Below are 26929 nucleotides of genomic sequence, written 5' to 3' on the forward strand. Positions count from 1 at the left end.
TGTAGGTCAGTTTATTCCAAACCTCTCCTCTGGGACCCCAAAGGGCTGCATGTTTTAGTTTTTACCCGAGAACGAATACCTTAGATTAAACTAATTAACTAATTACCATCAAGCCTTTGATTAGTAGAATCAGTTGTTGTTAGTGCAAAAACATTTATTTAGTTTTTATTAAAATGTTTATCTTCCTGCCCAGGGACTACAGTTGAAAACTAGCTAGCTGGCTAAATCTGTCACATTTACAGAAATGTTGATTGATGTGCAGAATCCCTGTCAAATACATTTTCAATAAATACAATGAAAAGGCATGGAATGTATTTATGTGTCTCTGTGAGTTGGTCTTTAATAAATGTGATTAGTTCAATGTAACATCATATACTATACATTATAATCAGTCTGTTTTGGGTTCTGCAGAATCATTGTCTATCATTGGTTCCCCATCCTATCATGTTACCATAATAACACAGATATGACCCGTCCAGCGTCCTTCTGCCGAACCTGGTTGTTGTCCCACTGCCCTCTGCTGGTAGCACTGCAAAACATCACTCAATCACATCACATTAATACAAATCCACTTTTACCAGATACAATATGAATTTATGGGCTGAACACCTGCATGAAGTGTATGAAGACTTTATATGACATAAATATCAACATATAATATAAAAAACCTATACGTGTTGAACGCGTCGACTGTGTTGAAATGGGAAGTAGCCAACATTTTATAAGGAAGTAGAGAAATAACGGCCGAAGAAACATGTTTGAGGTTTGTAGCCTTTTACAATTTAATATAGAAAAGTGTTTGAGAAGTTAGACTATTGTAGAGAGAGGTGATTTAGGGGGTTAAACATCCGCAGAATTGTAAAGTTATTACAATATTGATTTCAACTTTCAAGAATAATAATTGTAGGCTTTTATGTTGATTTATATTGATTATCCTAATTAATATGATGTGATGTTATAGGCTATGAGGTAGTGAGTTGTTGTTATAGGTGATTGATTGCACATTATCGTGATTTGCTATCCGATGATCCCCAACACAGTCGACACTTTGCGTTGTTTCAATTCCTGAAAGACGACGTGCGTCGGAATTTTGTAAATCTGTCGCTAAAGAAACTAGTCCGTCTCGTCAAGTCGGTCAAGTAAAAGTGACATGCAACAATTGTTACATAAACGATGTAAATGTTGACTAAATCAGGGTTTCCAAAAGTCGGTCTGGCTCTGAATTACCTGAATTTGAAACTCGTTGTCGTTCCAAAACGTTTTGCAACGGTTTGGTACGGTGTGCACTAAGTAGTACACCCCAGCTCATGCACAATCAAACGGACTTGCCAGACAAACCAATGTGTCAATTTTTGGACATTTTCTTGCATAACAAAGCAATGCGTGTCACCTTGTAGGCTACTACTAAACCAGAACAAGAAACGATGGTGTGTAGGCTGTATTCTCTTAAAGGGTTAGGAAGAAATATCTGTCAGCTGTTTTAACTTAAGCTCCCGAGTAGCGCAGCGGTCTAAGACACTGCATCAATACATAGCCGGGTTCGATCGCGGGCTGTAACTGTCCGTGATCAGGAGACCCATAGGGCAGCGCACAATTTGGCCCAGCGTCGTCTGGGTTAGGGGACTTAATGTTACATAAATATGAACATATAATATAAACCTATACGTGTTGAACGCGTCGACTGTGTTGAAATGGGAAGTAGCCAACATTTTATAAGGAAGTAGAGAAATAACGGTCGAAGAAACATGTTTGAGGTTTGTAGCCTTTTACAATTTATTATAGAAAAGTGTTTGAGAAGTTAGACTATTGTAGAGAGAGGTGATTTAGGGGGTTAAACATCCGCAGAATTGTAAAGTTATTACAATACTGATTTCAACTTTCAAGAATAATAATTGTAGGCTTTTATGTTGATTTATATTGATTATCCTAATTAATATTTTATGTTATAGGCTATGAGGTATAGAGTTGTTATAGGTGATTGATTGCACATTATAATGTCTACTACTGTCTTTCAATGTAAAGTAGATGTCTATAATGTATTTTAGTTGTGTGTGGAGCCCATGTAGACAGCTGTTGTTATGGACTGAGGGGATCCAACCAGGTAGACTAGCTAATGGAGATCCAGGTCAAAGTAATAACAGATTGGACTGTAAATGTTTAAATGCAACATGAAGTCTCTGTTTAAACTCTGACCACAGACCGTAAAAGTGTTGTCATTGTTATTGGTTCTTCAATGTTCAGAAATATTGACTGTTCTGTTATTTCTTATTGTAGCTGAGTGAGCTGTGACTTACATCTAAAATGAGTCTCTCTGGGGAGAGAGAGGAGGAGACCACTGCCTCTAAAACGAGTCTCTCTGGGGAGAGAGAGGAGGGGACCACTGCCTCTAAAATGAGTCTCTCTGGGGAGAGAGAGGAGGGGACCACTGCCTCTAAAATGAGTCTCTCTGAGGAGAGAGAGGAGGCCACTGCCTCTATAATGAGTCTCTCTGGGGAGAGAGAGGAGGAAACCACTGCCTCTAAAATGAGTCTCTCTGGGGAGAGAGAGGAGGGGACCACTGCCTCTAAAACAAGTCTCTCTGGGGAGAGAGAGGAGGAGACCACTGCCTCTAAAACGAGCTCTTGGGGAGAGAGGGGACCACTGCCTTAAAATGAGTCTCTCTGGGGAGAGAGGAGGGGACCACTGCCTCTAAATGAGTCTCTCTGGGGAGAGAGAGGAGGGGACCACTTCTCTGGGGAGAGAGAGGAGGGGACCACTGCCTCTAAAATGACTCAAGACACCAGTTCTAAGAGGTAAGTGATTAATTGTAAATATATACAGTTCTCTTAAAGCTAGATTCCTTAACGGTGAAACCATCCGTTTGGGATGTTACAACAACAAAGATGTTACTACAAACAACGAACACAGTTTTCTTTCCCTCTCGGACATCGTTGCACACGCTGCCGGATGCTCTTCTCCCTCCGGTGTAAACAAATCACTGTTAATCAGATATGAGGAGTTAGAGAGTCAAATGTGGTCAACTCTGAATCAGTAGCGGTGCGTGGGTAAAATCACTGGGGGAGGCAGCCATATTAAAACCCATGTGTTGTGATCATTTCATTGTGTGCTCTATAACCTGTTAATTCATATGCCTTGACACCGTGATATATAGGACTAAAGGCTGAGACAATAAGACACAGTGATATATAGGACTAAAGGCTGAGACAATAAGACACTGTGATATATAGGACTAAACGCCTAGACATTAAGACACAGTGATATATAGGACTAAAGGCTGAGACAATAAGACACAGTGATATATAGGACTAAAGGCTGAGACAATAAGACACAGTGATATGTAGGACTAAAGGCTGAGACAATAAGACACAGTGATATATAGGACTAAAGGCCTAGACAATAAGACACAGTGATATATAGGACTAAAGCCTGAGACAATAAGACACAGTGATATAAAGGACTAAAGGCCTAGACAATAAGACACAGTGATATATAGGACTAAAGGCCTAGACAATAAGACACTGTGATATATAGGACTAAAATCCTAGACAATAATACACTGTGATATATAGGACTAAAGGCTGAGATAATAAGACACAGTGATATATAGGACTAAAGGCTGAGACAATAAGACACCGTGATATATAGGACTAAAGGCTGAGACAATAAGACACTGGCAGAATAAATTCAACCACACCTTTGTTTTATCACAAAACCGGATAGAAACCTCTGTCCAGTGAAGTCCACAAAGCATATTGCATGTAACAAACAGTTACATGACCTACAGCATGGTCAAGGTAATGTTTCTGACATTTTCTGACCACTGAACAACTATTGATTTAGAACCACAGAGAGTTACAGCAAGTCACAAAGAAAACAGGAGCTGCTTCCACTGTTCCAACACCAGTTCAACCAAAAATAATTTAGTCCAATCAACATAAGCTAAATATGATGTGGCTGTGTGTGTGGAAGTAGAAAGATAATGTTGACTCACCCTAGTTGTAAAGAAACACAAATGCCATCCTCCTGTCTTTCATGTTGACAAAACAGTCTATCACTCTGTCACACAGTACCCACTTTTATGAATGAATGGTTGGATCAGAATCGCCGTTATAATCATTAGCCATTAGGGAGAATTAAGTAAAACCACAAGTCCAAATCCCTATCTCCATCCATGGACTAATTTAGGAAAGGGCAAGATTTACCTAGCTGGCAAGCAAGCCACAACGAGGTAATTTTTGTATACTCTTTTTGTCAAGGAATGCCAGATGCTCTCTGGCTTCCCTTGTCTTCAATGCTACAGAGTACACAGTGGCAGAATACCTGACCACCGCGACTGACCCAAAATTAAGGAAAGCTTTGACTATGTACAGACAGTGAGCATGGCCTTGCTATTGAGAGGCTGACATAGGCAGACCTGGCTCTCAAGTGAAAACAGGCTTTGTGCACACTGCCCACAAAATGAGGTGGAAACTGAGCTGCCCTTCCTAACCTGCCAAATGTATGACCATATTAGAGACACATATTTCCCTCAGATTACAAAGACCCACAAAGAATTCCAAAACAAATCCAATTTTGATGAACTTCCATATCTTCTGGGTGAAATACCACAGTGTGCCATCACAGCAGCAAGATGTGTGACCTGTTGCCACAAGAAAAGGTCAACCAGTGAAAAACAAACACCATTGTAAATACAACCCATATTCATGTTTATTTATTTTCTCTTTTGTACATTAACCATTTGTACATTGTTATAACACTGTACATAGCCATAATGACATTTAAAATGTCTATTCCTTTGAAACGTGTGAGTGTAATGTTTACTGTTCATTTTTTATTGATTATTTCACTTTTGTTTATTATCTATTTCACTTGCTTTGGCAATGTAAACATATGTTTCCCATGCCAATAAAGCCCCTTGAATTGAATTGAATAGATGTCCTACATGTATAGAGACAGAGGGGGGCGCTGTTTCGCTCACTCAGATGCTTTCTCCTCTGAGATACATTTAGCTTCTTGTGAATTGAAGGAACATTATGAAACGCAGAGAGACGAAAGATCAATGGTTTTATGTTTTGTATTTTTTTTGCCATCCATGAACACCTGCCACTGCTCTGAGTTCAACTCGGGATACCCAGTACCACGAGTGGCTCATCTTTTAGCCAGGTACATCTCTATGGCAACGAATCCTTCAGAACAAACCTAAGTGTTATACTATGAAGCAAGCTACAGCTACATCTACTCAGGCATTTATAAAGCTAGCCAGCTTCAGTTAGCCAGCTTCAGTTAGCCAGCTTCCATTAGCCAGCTTCCGTCAGCCCGCTTCAGTTAGACCGCTTCAGTTTAGCCAGCTTCAGCTAGCCAGCTTCAGTTAGCCAGCTTCCGTTAGCCCGCTTCAGTTAGACCGCTTCAGTTTAGCCAGCTTCAGCTAGCCAGCTTCAGTTAGCCAGCTTCCGTTAGCCCGCTTCAGTTAGACCGCTTCAGTTTAGCCAGCTTCAGCTAGCCAGCTTCAGTTAGCCAGCTTCCGTTAGCCAGCTTCAGTTAGCCCGCTTCAGTTAGCCAGCTTCAGTTAGCGTCACATTCCAGGTCAAGCTTCATCCATACTACGACGGTGGAAATTGCTCACCCGCCTGCCGCTATTAAAGCCAATTTCTGCTTGATCTGGCAATGTGGTATACGGTTCGGAGGATCAGCCAGAAGAGGACTGGCCACCCCTCACAGCCTGGTTCCTCTCTAGGTTTCTTCCTAGGTTCTGGCCTTTCTAGGGAGTTTTTCCTAGCCACCGTGCTTCTACACCTGCATTACTTGCTGTTTGGGGTTTTAGGCTGGGTTCCTGTACAGCACTTTGAGATATCAGCTGATGTAAGAAGGGCTTTATAAATACATTTGATTTGATCAGTTAAGCAATTGTGGAGCCTCCATAGGCTTGGAGGCCAAATTGAGCTTTGTATGGCTCCGTATAGCTCCGCATTGACATGATTGGTTGATGGTAGGTGGAGGCGGGAGGTTTAAACTTCCTGATCAACAGTTCTGCTCAACTCAGCAAAGTGAAGAAGTATGAATGCCCTGTCTTCTGGTCAATGCAGACGGCGGATTGACCACGCAAAGCCTTTTCACTCTAGCAGGCTTTTAACTGCTTGTGAATGAGGCACATTGCTAGTCGAACATAGAAGGTTTTGGTAGGCTTTCATTGTAAATAAGAATTTGTTATTTTTTATTTATTTTTTATTTCACCTTTATTTAACCAGGTAGGCAAGTTGAGAACAAGTTCTCATTTACAACGGCGACCTGGCCAAGACAAAGCAAAGCAGATCGACACATAAAACAACACAGAGTTACACATGGAATAAACAAACATACAGTCAATAATACAGTAGAAAAAAGGCTATATACAGTGTGTGCAAATGAGGTAGGATAACGGAGTTAAGGCAATAAATAGGCCATGGTGGCGCAGTAATTACAATATAGCAATTAAACACTAGAATGGTAGATTTGCAGAAGATTAATGTGCAAGTAGAGATACTGGGGTGCAAAAGGAGCAAGATAAATAAATAAATACAGTATGGGGATGAGGTAGTTGGATGGGCTATTTACAGATGGGCTATGTACAGGTGCAGTGATCTGTGAGCTGCTCTGACAGCTGGTGCTTAAAGCTAGTGAGGGAGATATGTGTCTCCAGCTTCAGTGATTTTTGCAGTTCGTTCCAGTCTTTGGCAGCAGAGAACTGGAAGGAATTGGCTTTGAGGGTGACCAGTGAGATATACTTGCTGGAGCACGTGCTACGGGTGGGTGCTGCTATGGTGACCAGTGAGCTGAGATAAGGCGGGGCTTTACCTAGCAAAGACTTGTAGATGACCTGGAGCCAGTGGGTTTGGCGACGAGTATGAAGCGAGGGCCAGCCAACAAGAGCGTACAGGTCGCAATGGTAAAATCAAATCAAATCAAATGTATTTGTCACATACACATGGTTAGCAGGTGTTAATGCAAGTGTATCGAAATGCTTGTGCTTCTAGTTCCGACCATGGTGGGTAGTATATGGGTCTTTGGTGACAAAACGGATGGCACTGTCATAGACTGTATCCAATTTGTTGAGTAGAGTGTTGGAGGCTATTTTGTAAATGACATCGCCGAAGTCGAGGATCGGTAGGATGGTCAGTTTTACGAGGGTATGTTTGGCAGCATGAGTGAAGGATGCTTTGTTGTGAAATAGGAAGCCGATTCTAGATTTAATTTTGGATTGGTGATGCTTAATGTGAGTCTGGAAGGAGAGTTTACAGTCTAACCAGACACCTAGGTATTTGTAGTTGTCCACATATTCTAAGTCAGAAGCGTCAGAAGTAGTGATGCTGGATGGGCGGGCAGGTGCGGGCAGCGACTGGTTGAAGAGCATGCATTTAGTTTTACTTGCATTTAAGAGCAGTTGGAGGCCACGGAAGGAGAGTTGTAAGGCATTGAAGCTCGTCTGGAGGTTTGTTAACACAGTGTCCAAGGAAGGGCCAGAAGTATATAGAATGGTGTCGTCTGCGTAGAGGTGGATCAGAGAATCACCAGCAGCAATAGCGACATCATTGATGTATACAGAGAAGAGAGTTGGCCCGAGAATTAAACCCTGTGGCACACCCATAGAGACTGCCAGAGGTCCGGACAACAGGCCCTCCGATTTGACACACTGAACTCTATCAGAGAAGTAGTTGGTCAGCCAAGCGAGGCAGTCATCTGAGAAACCAAGGCTGTTGAGTCTGCTGATAAGAATGTGGTGATTCACAGAGTCGAAAGCCTTGGCCAGGTCGATGAATACGGCTGCACAGTAATGTCTCTTATCGATGGCGGTTATGATATCGTTTAGGACCACGAGCGTGGCTGAGGTGCACCCATGACCAGCTCTGAAACCAGATTGCATAGCAGAGAAGGTATAGTGGTATTCGAAATGGTTGGTAATCTGTTTGTTAACTTGGCTTTCAAAGACCTTAGAAAGGCAGGGTAGGATAGGATAGATATAGGTCTGTAGCAGTTTGGGTTTAGAGTGTCACCCCCTTTGAAGAGGGCAATGATCGTGGCAGCTTTCCAATCTTTGGGAATCTCAGATGATATGAAAGAGAGGTTGAACAGGGTAGTAATAGGGGTTGCAACAATTTCGGCAGATAGTTTTAGAAAGAGAGGGTCCAGATTGTCTAGCTCGGCTGATTTGTAGGGGTCCAGATTTTGCCGCTCTTTCAGAACATCAGCTATCTGGATTTGGGTGAAGGAGAAATGGGGAGGCTTGGGCGAGTTGCTGTGGGGGGTGCAGTGCAGTTGGCCGGGGTAGCGGTAGCCAGGTGGAAAGCATGGCCAGCTGTAGAAAAATGCTTATTGAAATTCTCAATTACAGTGGATTTATCGGTGGTGACAGTGTTTCCTAGCCTCAGTGCAGTGGGCAGCTGGGAGGAGGTGCTCTTATTCTCCATGGACTTTACAGTGTCCCAGAACTTTTTTGAGTTTGTGCTACAGGATGCACATTTCTGCTTGAAAAGCTAGCCTTAGCTTTCCTAACTGCCTGTGTATATTGGTTCCTAACTTCCCTGAAAAGTTGCATATCATGGGGGCTAATGCAGAATGCCACAGGATGTTTTTGTGCTGGTCGAGGGCAGTCAGGTCTGGAGTGAACAAAGTGCTATATCTGTTCCTTGTTCTACATTTTTTGAATGGGGCATGCTTATTTAAGATGGTGAGGAAGGCACTTTTGAAGAATAACCAGGCATCCTCTACTACCGGGATTAGGTCAATATCATTCCAGGATACCCGGGCCAGGTCGATTAGAAAGGCCTGCTTGCTGAAGTGTTTTAGGCAGCGTTTGACAGTAATGAGGGTGGTCGTGTGACCGCAGACCCATTACGGATGCAGGCAATGAGGCAGTGATCGCTGAGATCTTGGTTGAAAACAGCAGAGGTGTATTTGGAGGGCAAGTTGGTTAGGATAATATCTATGAGGGTGCCCGTGTTTACAGCTTTGGGGTTGTACCTGGTAGGTTCACTGATCATTTGTGTGAGATTGAGGGCATCAAGCTTAGATTGTAGGATGGCTGGGGTGTTAAGCATGTCCCAGTTTAGGTCACCTAGCAGCACGAGCTCTGAAGATAGATGGGGGGCAATCAGTTCACATATGGTGTCTAGAGCACAGCTGGGGGCAGAGGGTGGTCTATAGCAAGCGGCAACAGTGAGAGACTTGTTTCTGGAAAGTTGGATTTTTAAAAGTAGGAACTCGAATTGTTTGGGTACAGACCTGGATAGTAAGACAGAACTCTGCAAGCTATCTCTGCAGTAGATTGCAACACCGCTGACTTGCCTAGTTAAATAAAGGTTAAATACAAAAATAAAGGCTCTGCATGGTCAATCTGACGTCTGCATTTGCCGTGCAGCATTTTACGGTGATACGGCCTCTGCAGAAGTCAGTGCGTTCATACTTCCTGTTCTTCGAGGAGCAGTGCAGAGCTGTTGTCAAGGAAGTGAGTTTGTGTTTATACAGTACCTCCCGCCCCCACCTACCGTCAACCAATCATGTCAATGTATTAATCATATAGCTCTGCAATCTTTAAATCGGTTATCTTCCTCAAATGAATGGGAGGATGACCAAATCTGTGTGAGAGGAAGGGTATCTGATTTCATTGGTCCTCAACTAGTGGCTCAGACATTTCATTCAGGATAAGTGGAGTTAGCCCTGAGTTAAGAACAACAAAGAATATCTAGTTAACAGAAGAAAAGAAAGAGAAAATCAGGACAGAAGAAAAAGTATATCAAAGTGAAACAGTTCTCTAAAGACACAAGAGACAATAATACAAGAAACACCACTTCTGTAGCTTGTCAACTATGTGTCTGTCTATCCCTGTTCTCTACTCTCTGCACAGGCCATACAAACGCTTCACACCGCGTGGCCGCTGCCACTCTAACCTTGTGGTCCCAGCGCGCACGACCCACGTGGAGTTCCAGGTCTCCGGCAGCCTCTAGAACTGCCGGTCTGCAGCCAACAAGGCTGAGTTCATCTCAGCCTATGCTACCCTCCAGTCCCTAGACTTCCTGGCGCTGACGGAAACATGGATTACCACAGATAACACTGCTACTCCTACTGCTCTCTCTTCGTCTGCCCACGTGTTCTCGCATACCCCTAGAGCATCGAGCCAGCGGGGTGGTGGCACTGGAATCCTCATCTCTCCCAAGTGGACATTCTCTCTTTCTCCCCTGACCCATCTGTCTATCTCCTCATTTGAATTCCATGCTGTCACAGTTACCAGCCCTTTCAAGCTTAACATCCTTATCATTTATCGCCCTCCAGGTTCCCTTGGAGAGTTCATCAATGAGCTTGACGCCTTGATAAGTTCCTTTCCTGAGGATGGCTCACCTCTCACAGTTCTGGGTGACTTTAACTTCCCCACGTCTACCTTTGACTCATTCCTCTCTGCCTCCTTCTTTCCACTCCTCTCCTCTTTTGACCTCACCCTCTCACCTTCCCCCCCTACTCACAAGGCAGGCAATATGCTTGACCTCATCTTTACTAGATGCTGTTCTTCCACTAATCTCATTGCAACTCCCCTCCAAATCTCCGACCACTACCTTGTATCCTTTTCCCTCTCGCTCTCATCCAACACTTCTCACTCTGCCCCTACTTGGATGGTATTGCGCCGTCCCAACCTTCGCTCTCTCTCTCCTGCTACTCTCTCCTCTTCCATCCTATCATCTCTTCCCTCTGCTCAAACCTTCTCCAACCTATCTCCTGATTCTGCCTCCTCAACCCTCCTCTCCTCCCTTTCTGCATCCTTTGATTTTCTCTGTCCCCTATCCTCCAGGCCGGCTCGGTCCTCCCCTCCTGCTCCGTGGCTCGACGACTCACTACGAGCTCACAGAACAGGGCTCCGGGCAGCCGAGCGGAAATGGAAGAAAACTCGCCTCCCCTGCGGACCTGGCATCCTTTCACTCCCTCCTCTCTACATTCTCGTCTTCTGTCTCTGCTGCTAAAGCCACTTTCTACCACTCTAAATTCCAAGCATCTGCCTCTAACCCTAGGAAGCTCTTTGCTACCTTCTCCTCCCTCCTGAATCCTCCTCCCCCTCTCCCCCTCCTCCCTCTCTGCGGATGACTTCGTCAACCATTTTGAAAAGAAGGTTGACGATATCCGATCCTCGTTTGCTAAGTCAAACGACACCGCTGGTCCTGCTCACACTGCCCTACCCTGTGCTTTGACCTCTTTCTCCCCTCTCTCTCCAGATGAAATCTCGCGTCTTGTGACGGCCGGCCGCCCAACAACCTGCCCACTTGACCCTATCCCCTCCTCTCTTCTCCAGACCATTTCCGGAGACCTTCTCCCCTTCCTCACCTCGCTCATCAACTCATCCTTGACCGCTGGCTACGTCCCTTCCGTCTTCAAGAGAGCGAGAGTTGCACCCCTTCTGAAAAAAACCTACACTCGATCCCTCCGATGTCAACAACTATAGACCAGTATCCCTTCTTTCTTTTCTCTCCAAAACTCTTGAACGTGCCGTCCTTGGCCAGCTCTCCTGCTATCTCTCTCAGAATGACCTTCTTGATCCTAATCAGTCAGGTTTCAAGACTGGGCATTCAACTGAGACTGCTCTTCTCTGTGTCAAAGAGGCTCTCCGCACTGCTAAAGCTAACTCTCTCTCCTCTGCTCTCATCCTTCTAGACCTATCTGCTGCCTTTGATACTGTGAACCATCAGATCCTCCTCTCCACCCTCTCCGAGTTGGGCATCTCCGGCGCGGCCCACGCTTGGATTGCGTCCTACCTGACAGGTCGCTCCTACCAGGTGGCATGGCGAGAATCTGTCTCCGCACCATGCGCTCTCACCACTGGTGTCCCCCAGGGCTCTGTTCTAGGCCCTCTCCTATTCTCGCTATACACCAAGTCACTTGGCTCTGTCATATCCTCACATGGTCTCTCCTATCATTGCTATGCAGACGACACACAATTAATCTTCTCCTTTCCCCCTTCTGATAACCAGGCGGCGAATCGCATTTCTGCATGTCTGTCAGACATATCAGTGTGGATGACAGATCACCAGCTCAAGCTGAACCTCGGCAAGACGGAGCTGCTCTTCCTCCCGGGGAAGGACTGCCCGTTCCATGATCTCGCCATCACGGTTGACAACTCCCTTGTGTCCTCCTCCCAGAGTGCTAAGAACCTTGGCGTGATCCTGGACAACACCCTGTCGTTCTCCACTAACATCAAGGCGGTGACCCGATCCTGTAGGTTCATGCTCTACAACATTCGCAGAGTACGACCCTGCCTCACACAGGAAGCGGCGCAGGTCCTAATCCAGGCACTTGTCATCTCCCGTCTGGATTACTGCAACTCGCTGTTGGCTGGGCTCCCTGCCTGTGCCATTAAACCCCTACAACTCATCCAGAACGCCGCAGCCCGTCTGGTTTTCAACCTTCCCAAGTTCTCTCAAGTCACCCCGCTCCTCCGCTCTCTCCACTGGCTTCCAGTTGAAGCTCGCATCCGCTACAAAACCATGGTGATTGCCTACGAAGGGAACGGCACCTCCATACCTTCAGGCTCTGATCAGGCCCTACAGCCAAACAAGGGCACTGCGTTCATCCACCTCTGGCCTGCTGGCCCCCCTACCTCTGAGGAAGCACAGTTCCCGCTCAGCCCAGTCAAAACTGTTCGCTGCTCTGGCACCCCAATGGTGGAACAAGCTCCCTTACGACGCCAGGACAGCGGAGTCAATCACCACCTTCCGGAGACACCTGAAACCCCACCTCTTTAAGGAATACCTAGGATAGGATAAAGTAATCCTTCTAACCCCCCCCCTTAAAAGATTTAGATGCACTATTGTAAAGTGGTTGTTCCACTGGATATCATAAGGTGAATGCACCAATTTGTAAGTCGCTCTGGATAAGAGCGTCTGCTAAATGACTTAAATGTAAATGTAAATGTTAACCTGCCTAAATGAAGAGTTTGGAGTTCGACTAGCCATGTGCAACACACAGTTATAAGCCTACTAGACTTAGCAGCGGGAGTATACACCATCATAGTATGGGTGAAGCCGGACCTGGAATGTGAAGCTAACTGAAGCTGGCTAGCTAACTGAAGATGGCTAGCTAACTGAAGATGGCTAGCTAACTGAAGATGGCTAGCTAACTGAAGATGGATAGCTAACTGAAGATGGATAGCTAACTGAAGATGGCTAGCTAACTGAAGATGGCTAGCTAACTGAAGATGGCTAGCTTTATAAAAGACAGAGTAGAAACCACTCAGTGCTGCTGTTTTCCCAATTGTGGATTCATTTAAAAAGAAACATCTGGATTTATACAGCAGAAGGTCCATTATACAGTTGTTAAAATGAAGTTGATGAGATATTGATGAGGTGATCTGTCTCCCTGTTTTGTTCAGTGTCCAGAAGCCCAGAGCAGAGTCCCCTACAACCAGCCTGCTATCAATGAAGAGTGATCAGCCACCTGCTTTCAGCCAGGAACCATTTCCAGATGACAATAAGGAAGTGGAGAGTTTGGACAGTGAGGATCCATTAAAGATCCCACACAACCTTCTGGACAGAAGAAGTAAGACTGTATTTCATACAATATTACAAAGAACGGTAAAAAGGCCCTTATAAAACACATACACACAAACTTATGAGTCCCAACTCTCATTGTTTTCCTACAGGTCAAACTCTGCTGACAGTTCAACAAGACATTAAGGCTAAACTGAAACACAAGTATCAACACATATCTGAAGGAATTGGACACTATGGAAACCAAAGTCTGTTAAAGGACATCTACACAGAGCTCTACATCACAGAGGGTGGAAGTGGAGGGCTCAATAATAAACATGAGGTTAGACAGATAGAGATGGCATCCAAGAAACAAACCACACAAAAGACACCAATCAAATGCAATGACATCTTCAAGCCTTTACCTGGACAAGACAAACCTATCAGAACTGTGCTGACAAAAGGAATCGCTGGCATTGGAAAAACAGTCTCTGTGCAGAAGGTCATCCTTGACTGGGCAGAGGGAAAAGAAAATAAGGATGTTCATTTCATGTTTCCTCTTCCTTTCCGTGATCTGAACCTGAAAAAGGACCAATACAGTCTGATGCAACTTCTTTCCCACTACTTCCCAGAGCTGAAAGAGATTGACAGCATTGAAGATGGTGAAACCAAAATTGTTTTCATTTTTGATGGTCTGGATGAGTGTCGACTTCCTCTAGACTTCAAAAACAATGAGAAGTGCTGTGATGTCACGAAGCCAACCTCAGTGGACGTGCTGCTGACAAACCTCATCGAGGGGAATCTGCTTCCCTCTGCTCTCCTCTGGATAACCTCAAGGCCTGCAGCAACCAATCAGATCCCTCCTGAGTGTGTTGACCAGGTGACAGAGGTACGAGGGTTCAATGATCCACAGAAGGAGGAGTATTTCAGGAAGAAAATCCCAGATCAGAATCTGGCCAATGATATCATCAAACACATGAAGACATCAAGGAGCCTCCACATCATGTGCCACATGCCAGTCTTCTGTTGGATATCAGCCACTGTCCTTGAGATGATACTGAAAGAGGCAGAGAAGGATGAAGTCCCCAAAACTCTGACCCAGATGTACTCACACTTCATGCTCATCCAAACCATTGTGAAGAACAAGAAGTACAACAAAGCAACAGAGACAAACCCAAAGGACCTGTCTCAGTCAGACAAAGAGATGATCCTGAAACTGGCAAAGCTGGCTTTCCAACAGCTGCAGAAGGGCAACCTGATCTTCTATGAGGAAGACCTGAGAGAGTGTGGCCTTGATGTCACAGAGGCATCAGTGTACTCAGCATTGTGTACAGAGATCTTTAAAGAAGAATCTGGGTTGTACCAAGAGAAGGTCTACAGCTTTGTGCATCTGAGCATTCAGGAGTTTCTAGCAGCAGTGCATGCTTTAGAATCATGTCTGGACAAGAAGGAAAATGTTTTCTCCCCAATAATGATGATGGTGATGATTACGATGCTGATGATTATGAGTATTACGATGATTTTGAGGATTACGATGATGAGTCAATCCAGTTGTCTGACTTACTCAGGAGCGCAGTGTACCAGGCCTTGAAGAGTGAGAATGGACACCTGGACCTGTTCCTCCGCTTCCTTCTGGGTCTCTCACTGGAGTCCAATCAGAATCTGTTACGATGCCTTCTGACACAGACAGGATGTACGACAGAGACCAATGAGAAAACAGTTAAGAGAACAGTCGGGTACCTTTCATACAAGATCAAAAGAGAATCCTCACCAGAAAGGATCATCAACTTGTTTCACTGTCTGAATGAACTTTGTGCCAACTCTCTAGTTGAAGACATGCAGACCTCCCTGCGATCAGGAACTCTTTCAGAAACAAGACTAGAACCTGACCAATGTTCAGCCCTGGCCTACCTGTTACTGATGTCAGAGGAGGTGCTGGAGGAGTTTGACCTGAAGACATACAACACATCAGAGGAAGGTTATCAGAGGTTGCTGCCGGTAGTTAAAACCTGCAAGAGAGCACTGTAAGTTCTGTTATTGAGTTGATGTATACAGTATCATTATAATGAAGGATTTGTATATCTAACAGATTATCTCCTCTCTCCAGACTGGATCGCTGTAAACTCACATATGAATCCTGTAAGACTCTGGTCTCAGCTCTGCAGACACCAAACTCCCCCCTGAGAGAACTGGACCTCAGCAACAATGACCTGGGAGACAGAGGAGTGGAGCTGCTCTGTGTTGGACTAACCAGTCCACTCTGCAACATACAGACACTAGTGTGAGTTAAATATCTTTATATGAGTTATTATGTGGATGTTTCAACCTGTTAGGGCTAGGGGGCAGTATTTACACCGCCGGATAAAAAACGTACCCGATTTAATCTGGTTACCACTCCTACCCAGTAACTAGAATATGCATATACTTTTTACATATGGATAGAAAACCCCCTAAAGTTTCTAAAACTGTTTGAATGGTGTCTGTGAGTATAACAGAACTCATTTGGCAGGCAAAAAACTGAGAAGGTTTCATGCAGGAAGTGGCCTGTCTGACAAGGTGTCGTTCTTCTTGTCTCTGTTTATTGAAGAGTGAGGATCTTAGCTGTCCCGTGACACTTCCTACGGCTGCCATAGGGTCTCAGAAGGCGGTAAAAAGCTGAATCGTGGCTTTGCAGGCTCTGGCTGAAAAAAAGTAGCGCGTTTGGGTAGTGGCTGGTTACAGTACTGTGAGACTCAGGCTCGTGCCTGCGTCGACCGAAAGCTTTGTTTACTTTCCTCTGTTTAGCTAAATGGACATTCCCGGTCGGAATATTATCGCTTTTTTACGAGAAAAATGGCATAAAAATGGATTTTAAACAGCGGTTGACATGCTTTGAAGTACGGTAATGGAATATTTAGATTTTTTTTGTCACGAATTGCGCCATGCGCGCGACCCTGATTTAACATTTCAGATAGTGTCTGGGACGCACAAACAAAACGCCGCTATTCGGATATAACGATGGATTATTTTGGACCAAACCAACATTTGTTATTGAAGTAGCAGTCCTGGGAGTGCATTCTGACGAAGACAACAAAAGGTAATCAAAGTTTTATAATAGGAAATGTGATATTGGTGAGTGCTAAACTTGCCGGGTGTCTAAATAACTAGCCCGTGATGCCTGGGCTATGTACTTAGAATATTGCAAAATGTGCTTTCACCAAAAGCTATTTTAAAATCGGACATAGAGTGCATAGAGGAGTTCTGTATCTATAATTCTTAAAATAATTGTTATGCTTTTTGTGAACGTTTATCGTGAGTAATTTAGTAAATTGTTAGCGAATTCCCCGGAAGTTTGCGGGGAATTTGCTAGTTCTGAACGTCACATGCTAATGTAAAAAGCTGGTTTTTGATATAAATATGAACTTGATTGAACAAAACATGCATGTATTGTATAACATAATGTCCTAGGGTTGTCATCTGATGAAGATCATCAAAGGTTAGTGCTGCATTTAGCTGTCTTCTGGGTTTTTGTGACATTATATGCTAGCTTGAAAAATGGGTGTCTGATTATTTCTGGCTTGGTACTCTGCTGACATAATCTAATGTTTTGCTTTCGTTGTAAAGCCTTTTTGAAATCGGACAGTGTGGTTAGATTAACGAGAGTCTTGTCTTTAAATAGCTGTAAAATAGTCATATGTTGGAGAAATTGAAGTAATAGCATTTCAAAGGTTTTGAAAATCGCGCCACAGGATTCAACTGGCTGTTACGTAGGTGGGACGAATTCGTCCCGCCGGTCCCATAGAGGTTAAACATGTGTTAACCATGTGCTCTTCTGCCCTCTAGTCTAGGTCAGTGTGGTCTGACAGAGGGTTGCTGTTCACATCTGGCCTCAGTCCTGAGTTCACCCAACTCACAACTGAAACAACTGGAGCTGAGAGACAATGACCTGCAGGACTCAGGAGTTACACTGCTGTCTGCTGGACTGGAGGATCCAGACTGTAAACTACACACACTGGGGTAAGTACAGCTGTTTCAGTCAGGTCAGTACTGAGCTTAGCAAAACAAATACTCTGAAAATCTGACGTTTCATGACAATGTTTGTGTCATGGACAAATTTATTGGTGTCCTACAAGATGATTGACACCAGTACATCAACCAAGAGAGCTGTTGTGTGTCTCTCTGTAGGCTGTCTGGCTGTCTGGTCACAGAGGAGGGCTGTGCTGCTCTGTCTTCAGCTCTGAGGTCAAACCCCTCCCACCTGAAAGAGCTGGACCTGAGCTACAATCACCCAGGAGACCCTGCAGGGGGACTGCTTTCAGCTGCTCTGGTGGATCCCACATATAAACTGATGAAGCTGAAGTAAGTCAGAATAGATGTCCTAATAGTGTGAGCAGTGGTTGTGTCATATGTAGTGATGTAGGGTCAGTAACATGAGGACATGATAGTAAAATTAAGGGGAAGTTTACTCAGCAGGCTGAGCACTCCAACACAGCATACATCATCACCACATGAATACTCTTCTTCTGCATCTCTGATATCCTGTTGGAACTGTACTCTGTTCTGTATGTAGTAGGCAGGATTGAAAACCTGTATGTCTCTAGTAATGATTTGTACTCTGTTCTGTATGCAGTAGGTAGGGTAGAATACCTGTATGTCTCTAGTAATGAACTGTACTCCGTTCTGTATGCAGTAGGTAGGGTAGAATACCTGTATGTCTCTAGTAATGAATTGTACTCCGTTCTGTATGCAGTAGGTAGGATAGAATACCTGTTTGTCTCTAGTAATGAGCTTGGATAGTGCACCAGAACACAACAATATGGTTTAAATGTTGACTGCTTTATTAGGTCTTTGTCAGTTATTAACCTGTTTGTCCTACAGTGTGGATCATGGTGGAGAGTGCAGGCTGAAATCAGGGCTGAGGAAATGTAAGTATCTTTAATCCTAATTAACTGCATATTCAGAACTATAGTAACCGAGTAACTAATCAATACTTGTTCTGTACCTACAAAACAACATTTTATATGAAGAAGTGGTTTGATTAAACTCTCCTTTTGTCTACAGATGCCTGTCATCTCACCCTGGACCCAAATACAGCAAACCCAAACCTGATACTGTCTGAGGGGAACAGGAAGGTGACACGGGTGAAAGAGAAGCAGCATTACGAAGACCATCCAGACAGATTTGACTATCATTCCCAAGTTCTCTGCAGAGAAGGCTTATCTGGAGGTTGTTGTTACTGGGAGGTGGAGAGGGATAGTGGCATGGCTATCATTGGTGTGGTGTACAAAGGAATGAAGAGGAAGGGAAAGGAGGATGACAGTAGGATTGGAGCCAATAAGAAGTCCTTGAGTTTATTCTGCTATGATAGAGGTTATGAATTGATAGTCTTATTCCATGCTAGAGTCGGTAGATCCATCTCTGGTCCTGTTTCTAACAGAGTTGGTGTGTATCTGGACTGGCCAGCTGGTATTTTGTCCTTCTATAGTGTGTCCTCCTCTGGTACACTGACACACCTTTACACATTCTACACCACATTCACCGAACCCCTCTATCCTGGGTTTGGGATTTCCTTCTCCTCAGTGACCCTGTGTCAGATAGATGACCAACACATTCAGAGGTGAGTCATAGCAATGTTTCATCATTTGTTTTCCTCTGGAATCATTTCTATAATTAGATTAGTAGTGGTGTGTTTTAATGTGTTCTGTTGGACCTACAGACAGTTAGATTAGTAGTAGTGGTGTGTTTTAATGTGTTTGTATGCACCCTACATAGGGAGCTGGTCTGTCACCCTTTGTATTGTTATGAAGACTGTATGTATGCTATATAAAGCCTTTATAAGTTGTATGTAGTTTAATCACAGTCTATCCTTCTGCTTTACCAACACCAGAGACCATGGTGGAGAGAGTTGGATCAAGCCTGGACCTGAGAACACCAGAGACCATGGTGGAGAGAGTTGTATCAAGCCTGGACCTGAGAAATGTGAGTGTTAACTGATAATTGTTTTTAAATCAAAATAGTTTTAAAGCGTTCATTATACTTGAGTCCCAGGCAAGGAACACAATCATGATCTATTTGGTCAAAACAAACTTAAAGGTAGAGTCAGCAATATGACGTAGATGCACAAAGTAAACAGCATAGTGGGTCAATTTCTACAACAACTAAGAGTGTTGGAACGCAAATCTAAATTTCTCTGCTGTTTTGTTCCCTTGTCTAACACTCTAAGAGAGTGAAGAGAACCCTTGCACATGGGTAGTGTCATGACGTTGGCCTGTGGCTAAGGTTTATGACCCCCCCCCATAAATACCTTTCTCCCTTCCCTCTCTCCGACTCTACTGAAGGACTCTTGAATAGCCATTGTTAAACATCGAGAGTCTGGGAACATCAAACAAGTGGGGGGAAAGGAACCATATTTCGGTAATAGAACCAGTTGAAAATATGCGTTGGTACTTAATGAATATGATGTCAGTTCGGTTGTCATCTGAGACATTATGACTGATGACAGGACGACAAACTGTATCTGGGAAAGTCTACACATTCTAGTTATAAGATTCACATGGAATTGTTGTTCAATTTAAATGTTTAAATATAAAACTATTTGAAAAGATTAAATGTAATTTTAGCTTCCAAATGAGAGAAATGATTTTCATAAGGTTAGAGCCCAGCTCAATCAGTGGCCCGCCCCTGTGAAGAGACATGGGTTATAAACTATGAAACACCCTTCTCCCCCTCCACTATATAAGCCCTTGACGAAAATGTAACGTCCTGTTCCGAGGGACGATAGGACGACGGTCCATACGTTAAAAAGGACTAACATGTCAACTACCGAACTAAGCCAACCTCAGCATGAGCTTTGGTTGTGAATGGTATGAATTTTGAACTCTTATTCACTAAAGAAGTGAGACATCCTAGCCGTTTAGTTAGCAACAGCAGCTGTAAACGTGGGCTAGGAAAGGACGGACAACGTATCCAGTCTAACACACAACGAAGATACTACAACATATCCAATTTACCACCAGAGACATTCTTTTGAGGACAGGAAGGTCTCTGTTGGCCAACACGGCCAGCATCTACGACCAACCTACCGAAGCGCAGCTCAGAGTAAATATTTATAGCATTTTCCTTTTCCAAATGGGCGGTAATTTAGAATGCATAAGATACTGTATTTACGATAGCACAGCTTCTCCCTTTGTTCCTCAGTCTTCCTGCTCTTTCATTCAAGCCCAACCCCTCTCTTTGTGTAACCAGCCGTCATTGTCACGTTCGTCTAAAGGAGTAAACCAAGGCGCAGCGTACTTAGAGTTCCACATGTTTAATAAATATGAAACTCACCAAAACAATACAGAAGAAACCGAAGCGTGACATTCTGTGCTGCTCACAGGCAGCTACACAAACACAAGATCCCACAAAGCACAGGTGGGAAAAGGCTGCCTAAGTATGATTCCTAATCAGAGACAACGATAGACAGCTGCCTCTGATTAGGAACCATACTCGGCCCAAAACAAAGAAATACAAAAACATAGAAAAAGGAACATAGAACGCCCACCCTAGTCAAACCCTGGCCTAACCAAAATAGAGAACAAAACCCTCTCTATGACCAGGGCGTGACAGTCATACAGGTTCCGTCCCCCAGGGAAGTTTTCTGTATGACATAATTTGCATTCTGTGTATATGTAATTCTGTGTGATTAGTTAGGTATTTAGTAAATAAATAATTAAACCTAATTTTGTATTGCTGATTCAACTTGTTAGCCAGGGTTCGTGAAGATAACTAAGAATTTACAACTTTCAGATGAGACTGAAATAAGGTGACGATTAATATTGACTGCTATTGATGTAAAATATTACTAGGTCTTTAAGAGTTTATTCGGAAGATAACAGCTCTATAAACACTCTTTCGTGGTGCCCCAACTTTCTAGTTAATTTCTTTTACATGATTAGCTCAATCAGGTAATATTAATTACAGAGAAAGTATTTTATTGAATAGGATGTCATATCACTTAATCCGGCATAGCCAAAGACACGACAGTAGATACTGTGTGTGACTGTGTGAGAGAGAAGTCAGGCATCTTGCTCATCACAATATCTGTGGTGCTGCTCGTACATCATCATTTAGCTGACTCTACCTTCAAGCTCTCATCCTAGGATCTACCAGAAATCAGACCCCAACATCTACAAAACACGGACCAGAACGATGTTGTTTCCTGCTTCCACAAACATTAATTAATATAACTAATGTCAGATTATGGTATGCTAATGAGTGTACATTCTGAGACTGTTGATCACTTATATTCATTTTTATTAAAAGTCTATTTAATAATTATTAATTCAATATTCCATGAGATTGTCCATTTTAAATACTACTTTTGAATTCAGGGATTCCTCAGAGCTGTAAGACTTGTGGCCATGTTGAGGTAAGTCATAATGTCAATTCTTACTTTTACATACCTGTAGGAGTCAGGAACAGTCTCAAAGCCAGGTGTGTACTGACTAACCATTCATACTGGGATATAGACAGTCCTGTGTTCTGCTTTAGTAATATAAACACAGTCTCAAAGCCAGGTGTGTACTGACCAACCATTCATACTGGTATATAGACAGTCCTGTGTTCTGCTTTAGTAATGTAAACACAGTCTCAAAGCCAGGTGTGTACTGACCAACCATTCATACTGGGATATAGACAGTCCTGTGTTCTGCTTGTAGTCATGAAGGATTTTAGCTGTTGTCATATTTTGTCATTAGACAGTTTAATTGATAAATCACCAGCATTCCATGTAACATTGAATAAATACATTAGATTAGTTACTTTGGTTAATGGGCCAGTTTCCCAGACACAGATTAAGTCTAGTCCTGGACCGTAAAGAACTTTCTATTGAAACTTCCATTGAGCATGCTTTTTAGTCCAGCACTAGACTCAATCTGTGTCCAGGAAACAGGCCCCATATGTATTACTGACATGCTTGTCCTTGTTCAGGACTCCACACACTGGCTTCAGATTGAACCTTTGACTTCCACTGTCCAGGGAGTGAAAATGTTCAGGTAAAATAACTACTTTTAACATTTCATTCCACCTGCTAGTGTATTTCCCTATTAACTTTGGGAATAGTCTTCTAATCCAACCTCTCCATTTGACGATTGACCCTCTCTACCATATCTTGTTGTTGCCCTCAGTCACAGGACACCCAAAGGGAGTTATGAGTGCACAGTGTCTGGGCTCCGCTGGCTGTGTGAGAGAGATGTCATTCTGAAGTATCACTTCAGGACCTGGGAACCCTACAGTCAACTTCTGAAAGACATGCAGTACACACAAGGTGGTCCATTGCTGGACATCACTATGGAGTTAGGTGAACTGGAGGAAGTTCATCTGCCACACTGTGTCTGTTTAGGTAAAACCATATAGAAATAGTATTCAGAAAGACATTTCCATGTAACTGAGTTTCACTTCCTGAATTAATTCATTAACTATTCTGCGAGTTTGAGTTTACTGTGATCCGGTACTGCATATTCTTTGTGTTTTAGTTGGATGAATAATACAATATTTGTCTTTCTGTCTCCTTTTTATTGTGTTGTTCAGGGACCAACCCTTCCCTGAGGAATGAGATGAAGATTCTTCATGTAGAGGAACATGGAGTGTCTTTAGAGGAAGTGCATGAGGTCACCAGATTCCATGCTAAGATTCTCCATCCCAAGTTCTCACTTATCTCTGTTATACTGAGATTACTGTCTTGGAAAGTAGATGTCCACTGTGAGCTGATGCTCTATCTGACAGTGAAAAAGCAAACACTAATTCCACGCCTATACCTGTTCCCCAGTAACCCCGGCCAAATACTGGTGAGGTTCCATTATTATAGAGGTGACCTTAACTAACCAGTGGTGCAGTTTATGTTGACACTCATTAAATGAAGATAAGTGTGTTGGTAGTTTTCTGAATAATCTTTGAATTAGACTATACATTGACTGGCTGTGTATTCCGTGCCTCGTTTCACAGGCTGTGGAAGAACAGGAATCAAAGTTTCAAGGGTCTAAAAGGATTCCCATCACAAGACCAGAGCAGTCCTTAGAACTGAATAGTTCCTTCAGACTGAACATTCCCTGTTCTACCTCCATCTTTCCACCGGTACAGTTTTTGCAGACTAAGAACATGAATCTGACATTTAAGTCACATCTCTCTCTCTCTCTCTCTCTCTCTCTCTCTCTCTCTCTCTCTCTCTCTCTCTGTCTCTCTCTCTCTCTCTCTCTCTCTCTCTCTCTCTCTCGTCTGTCTCTCTCTCTCTCTCTCTCTCTCTCTCTCTCTCTCTCTCTCTCTCTCTCTCTCTCTCTCTCTCTCTCTCTCTCTCTCTCTCTCTGTCTCTCTCTCTCTCTCTCTCTCTGTCTCTCTCTCTCTCTCTCTCTCTCTCTCTCTCTGTCTCTCTCTCTCTCTCTCTCTCTCTCTCTGTCTCTCTCTCTCTCTCTCTCTCTCTCTCTCTCTCTCTCTCTCTCTCTCTGTCTCTCTCTCTCTCTCTCTCTCTCTCTCTCTCTCTCTCTCTCTCTCTCTCTGTCTCTCTCTCTCTCTGTCTCTCTGTCTCTCTCTCTCTCTCTCTCTGTCTCTCTCTCTCTCTCTCTCTCTCTCTCTCTCTCTCTCTTTATGCTGGCAGTGTTTGGTGCATGCTGGGTATTGTATGAGCGAGGGTGAGTGTTGTCTGGAGTTAGATCGCCTGTGGTTTCTTTCTTGTTTACTTTTCTTGGTGGTTTTCCTTTTTCTGCTGATTCAGGTTTTTTTCAGTGGTAGAATTAGATATATTGTATTTCTTGTTGAATTGTCCTGGTTTTGGTGGGGATGGCGACCCACATGTGGTCGGCGTCCCTGCCACTTGGGCACGGCTTGAGGTGTGTTACTGAAGCTGCTGTCACTGTGGAGGAGTATCTGGTCTCAGTAGGAGAGAAGGTAGACTATGAAAAAGTTACGCCGCTTTTTCTCCGTCAACAAGGGTTACAATTTTGAATGTACCGCCTTTTATTGCAAATGAGCGATTGGAACGCGAGTTATTGCGGTTTGGGAAATTGGGTTTCAAACACTCGACTCTGAAAAAGGTTGTTGTTTCGGCGACAGGTGTTTATGTTTTTGGATTCACCGGAGCAGACTTTGGAGTTATCATTTAAAGTCAAGTATGACATCAGACTGTATATGGCTTATGCTAGTACGGGTAGTCAACAGTGATTTGAGTGTGGGGATGTTGGCCATAAGTGACATGCTTGCAGGTGGTCCTCGTAACGCCTGGACTCACTGATGTAGGGAGAGGTGGGCTGACAGTGGTAGGAGCAGCCACAAGCACCTGTTGCTGAGGAACAAGTTGTTTGTGTTGAGGGTACTGAGTTGCAGTTTGTAACAGAGGGGAACATAGCGTCTGATGTGCAGCAGAACATTTTTGTTGTAGGAGCTCAGGATGGATCTGGGGAGCCATTTCCCCAGACTGGTGAGAAGATGCCCAGTACGCGTGATGGAGTACAGGAGGGGGTTTAGGTGGGTCTAGTTTCCCAGGTAGTGGAGGAGATGCCCGGTACGAGTAATGGGGTACAGGAGGGGGTTCAGGTGGAGCTAGTCTCCCAGGTAGTGGAGGAGATGTCCACTACTAGTAATGGGGTACAGGAGGGGTTTCAGGTGGGGCTAGTCTCCTAGGTAGTGGAGGAGATGCCCGGTACGAGTAATGTGGTACAGGTGAGGAGTGTTGAGAGGGATGTGGCAGAGGGGAGTCAGGGGTCTGTGTCCTCAGTTGAGGAGGATCAGGAGAAGGATATGGATATTTCTGATATGATAGCAGCTGGCGATGACTCAATCAATCAAGGTCAGACAGGTTGTATGTATCTGATCTCTACTGTAGTAGTTAATGAAGGTGGTGTTTGTGCAGCAAGGTTAGACAGGTTATATGTATCTGATCACTACTGTAGTAGTTAATGAAGGTGGTGTTGGTGCAGCAAGGTTAGACAGGTTGTATGTATCTGATCTCTACTGTAGTAGTTAATGAAGGTGGTGTTTGTGCAGCAAGGTTAGACAGGTTATATGTATCTGATCACTACTGTAGTAGTTAATGAAGGTGGTGTCGGTGCAGCAAGGTTAGACAGGTCGTATGTATCTGATCTCTACTGTAGTAGTTAATGAAGGTGGTGTCGGTGCAGCAAGGTTAGACAGGTTGTATGTATCTGATCTCTACTGTAGTAGTTAATGAAGGTGGTGTTTGTGCAGCAAGGTTAGACAGGTTGTATGTATCTGATCTCTACTGTAGTAGTTAATGAAGGTGATGTCGGTGCAGAAAGGTTAGACAGGTTGTATGTATCTGAGGGTTATTAATTAGAATTTTTGAATCCTTGAGACAATGGTGGGAGGTTGGGAAGGCCCAAATATGTGTGTCTTGTCAACAGTATACTGCTCTGTCTTGTATTGAAGTTAAAGAGACTATCAGGGCCCTTGAACAGGACATCAAATCTATTGAATTGAAGTTGCTCACTCAGAGGGACCCTGGAGCCCCTGGCATCGATGTTTTACCATCTGAGTTCTATAAGCACTGGGGTGCTACCCCCGCTGTCTATTGGGGGGGATTTTTATGAAGTGGTGTGTGAATCTTTTCATGAGGATTCTCTTCCTGTATCCTGTCAACGTGCTGTGCTTTCATTGTTGCCAAAAGGGAGGATTTGGCCCTTTAAAAAAACTGGTGACCTGTTGCATTGCTGTGTGCAGAATATAAAATGATATCTAAGTGTCTCTCAAACAGGTTGAAAGAATATCTGGGGCTGTTGGTCCACAAGGACCAGTCTGACTGTGTACCTGACCGCTCTATCGTTGAGAACTTGTTTCTGATAAGAGATGTTTTAGACATTTGTAAACTGTCTGATGTGAATGTGGGTTTACTTTCTTTGGATCAGGAGAAGGCTTTTGACCGTGTGGACCACCAGTACTTCATCAAGACAATAAAAGCCTTTCTGTTTGGGGATGTTATTTTGTCTTGGATGAGTTTACTGTATGCTGGGGCCTCATGTATGATGAAGGTGGGGGGTGGGTTGAGCTGCCCCATCCCTGTCCAAAGGGGCATTGGGCAGGGATGCCCAACTTCAGGACAGTTATATTGTCTGGCAATTGAACCAATGCTTTGTTTTTTAAGAGCGAGGCTTACTGGTTTCTCTGTGCCAGGGGTTATGAAGGGTCCCACGATAGCACTGTCTGCGTATGCAGATGACGTGACAGTTTTTATTACAGGGGGTGAGGATGTTAAGGTTCTCTCAAACGCTCTAAAGGTGTGTGAGGGGTCTCCTCAGGTAGAGTTAATTGGGGAAAGAGTGAATCGCTATGGGCAGGTCAGCTTCAGATAGGGTCCACTCCACGGTTGGGATGAACACTGTTCTTACAGTGTCCCAGGTTGGTGGGGATGATTGACCTGATCACTAGCTGATTCTCAGGTCTGGGAGAGGTTTTCTATTCCCAAATTTTTATATTTGGGACAAAGT

At 43.9% G+C, this 26929-nt stretch overlaps 1 protein-coding gene across 1 annotated transcript in view; it reads left to right on the forward strand.

The window, feature by feature from the left end:
• The window catches only part of LOC106592660 (protein NLRC3-like), a 72280-nt gene that overhangs the window by 43614 nt on the left and 1737 nt on the right, over nt 1–26929 (forward strand). The window contains exons 3-16 of the mRNA XM_045713053.1: nt 13382–13548; nt 13652–14958; nt 15006–15502; nt 15586–15759; nt 17301–17474; nt 17643–17816; nt 18336–18382; nt 18519–19074; nt 19345–19436; nt 21830–21867; nt 22428–22492; nt 22625–22839; nt 23028–23284; nt 23442–23570. Coding sequence (XP_045569009.1) covers nt 13382–13548; nt 13652–14958; nt 15006–15502; nt 15586–15759; nt 17301–17474; nt 17643–17816; nt 18336–18382; nt 18519–19074; nt 19345–19436; nt 21830–21867; nt 22428–22492; nt 22625–22839; nt 23028–23284; nt 23442–23570 — 3892 coding nt within the window. The remainder of the gene's footprint in view (nt 1–13381; nt 13549–13651; nt 14959–15005; nt 15503–15585; nt 15760–17300; nt 17475–17642; nt 17817–18335; nt 18383–18518; nt 19075–19344; nt 19437–21829; nt 21868–22427; nt 22493–22624; nt 22840–23027; nt 23285–23441; nt 23571–26929) is intronic.

The sequence above is a fragment of the Salmo salar genome, unplaced genomic scaffold (assembly GCF_905237065.1).
Source record: "Salmo salar unplaced genomic scaffold, Ssal_v3.1, whole genome shotgun sequence".
NCBI classification, from domain to species: Eukaryota; Metazoa; Chordata; class Actinopteri; order Salmoniformes; family Salmonidae; genus Salmo; species Salmo salar.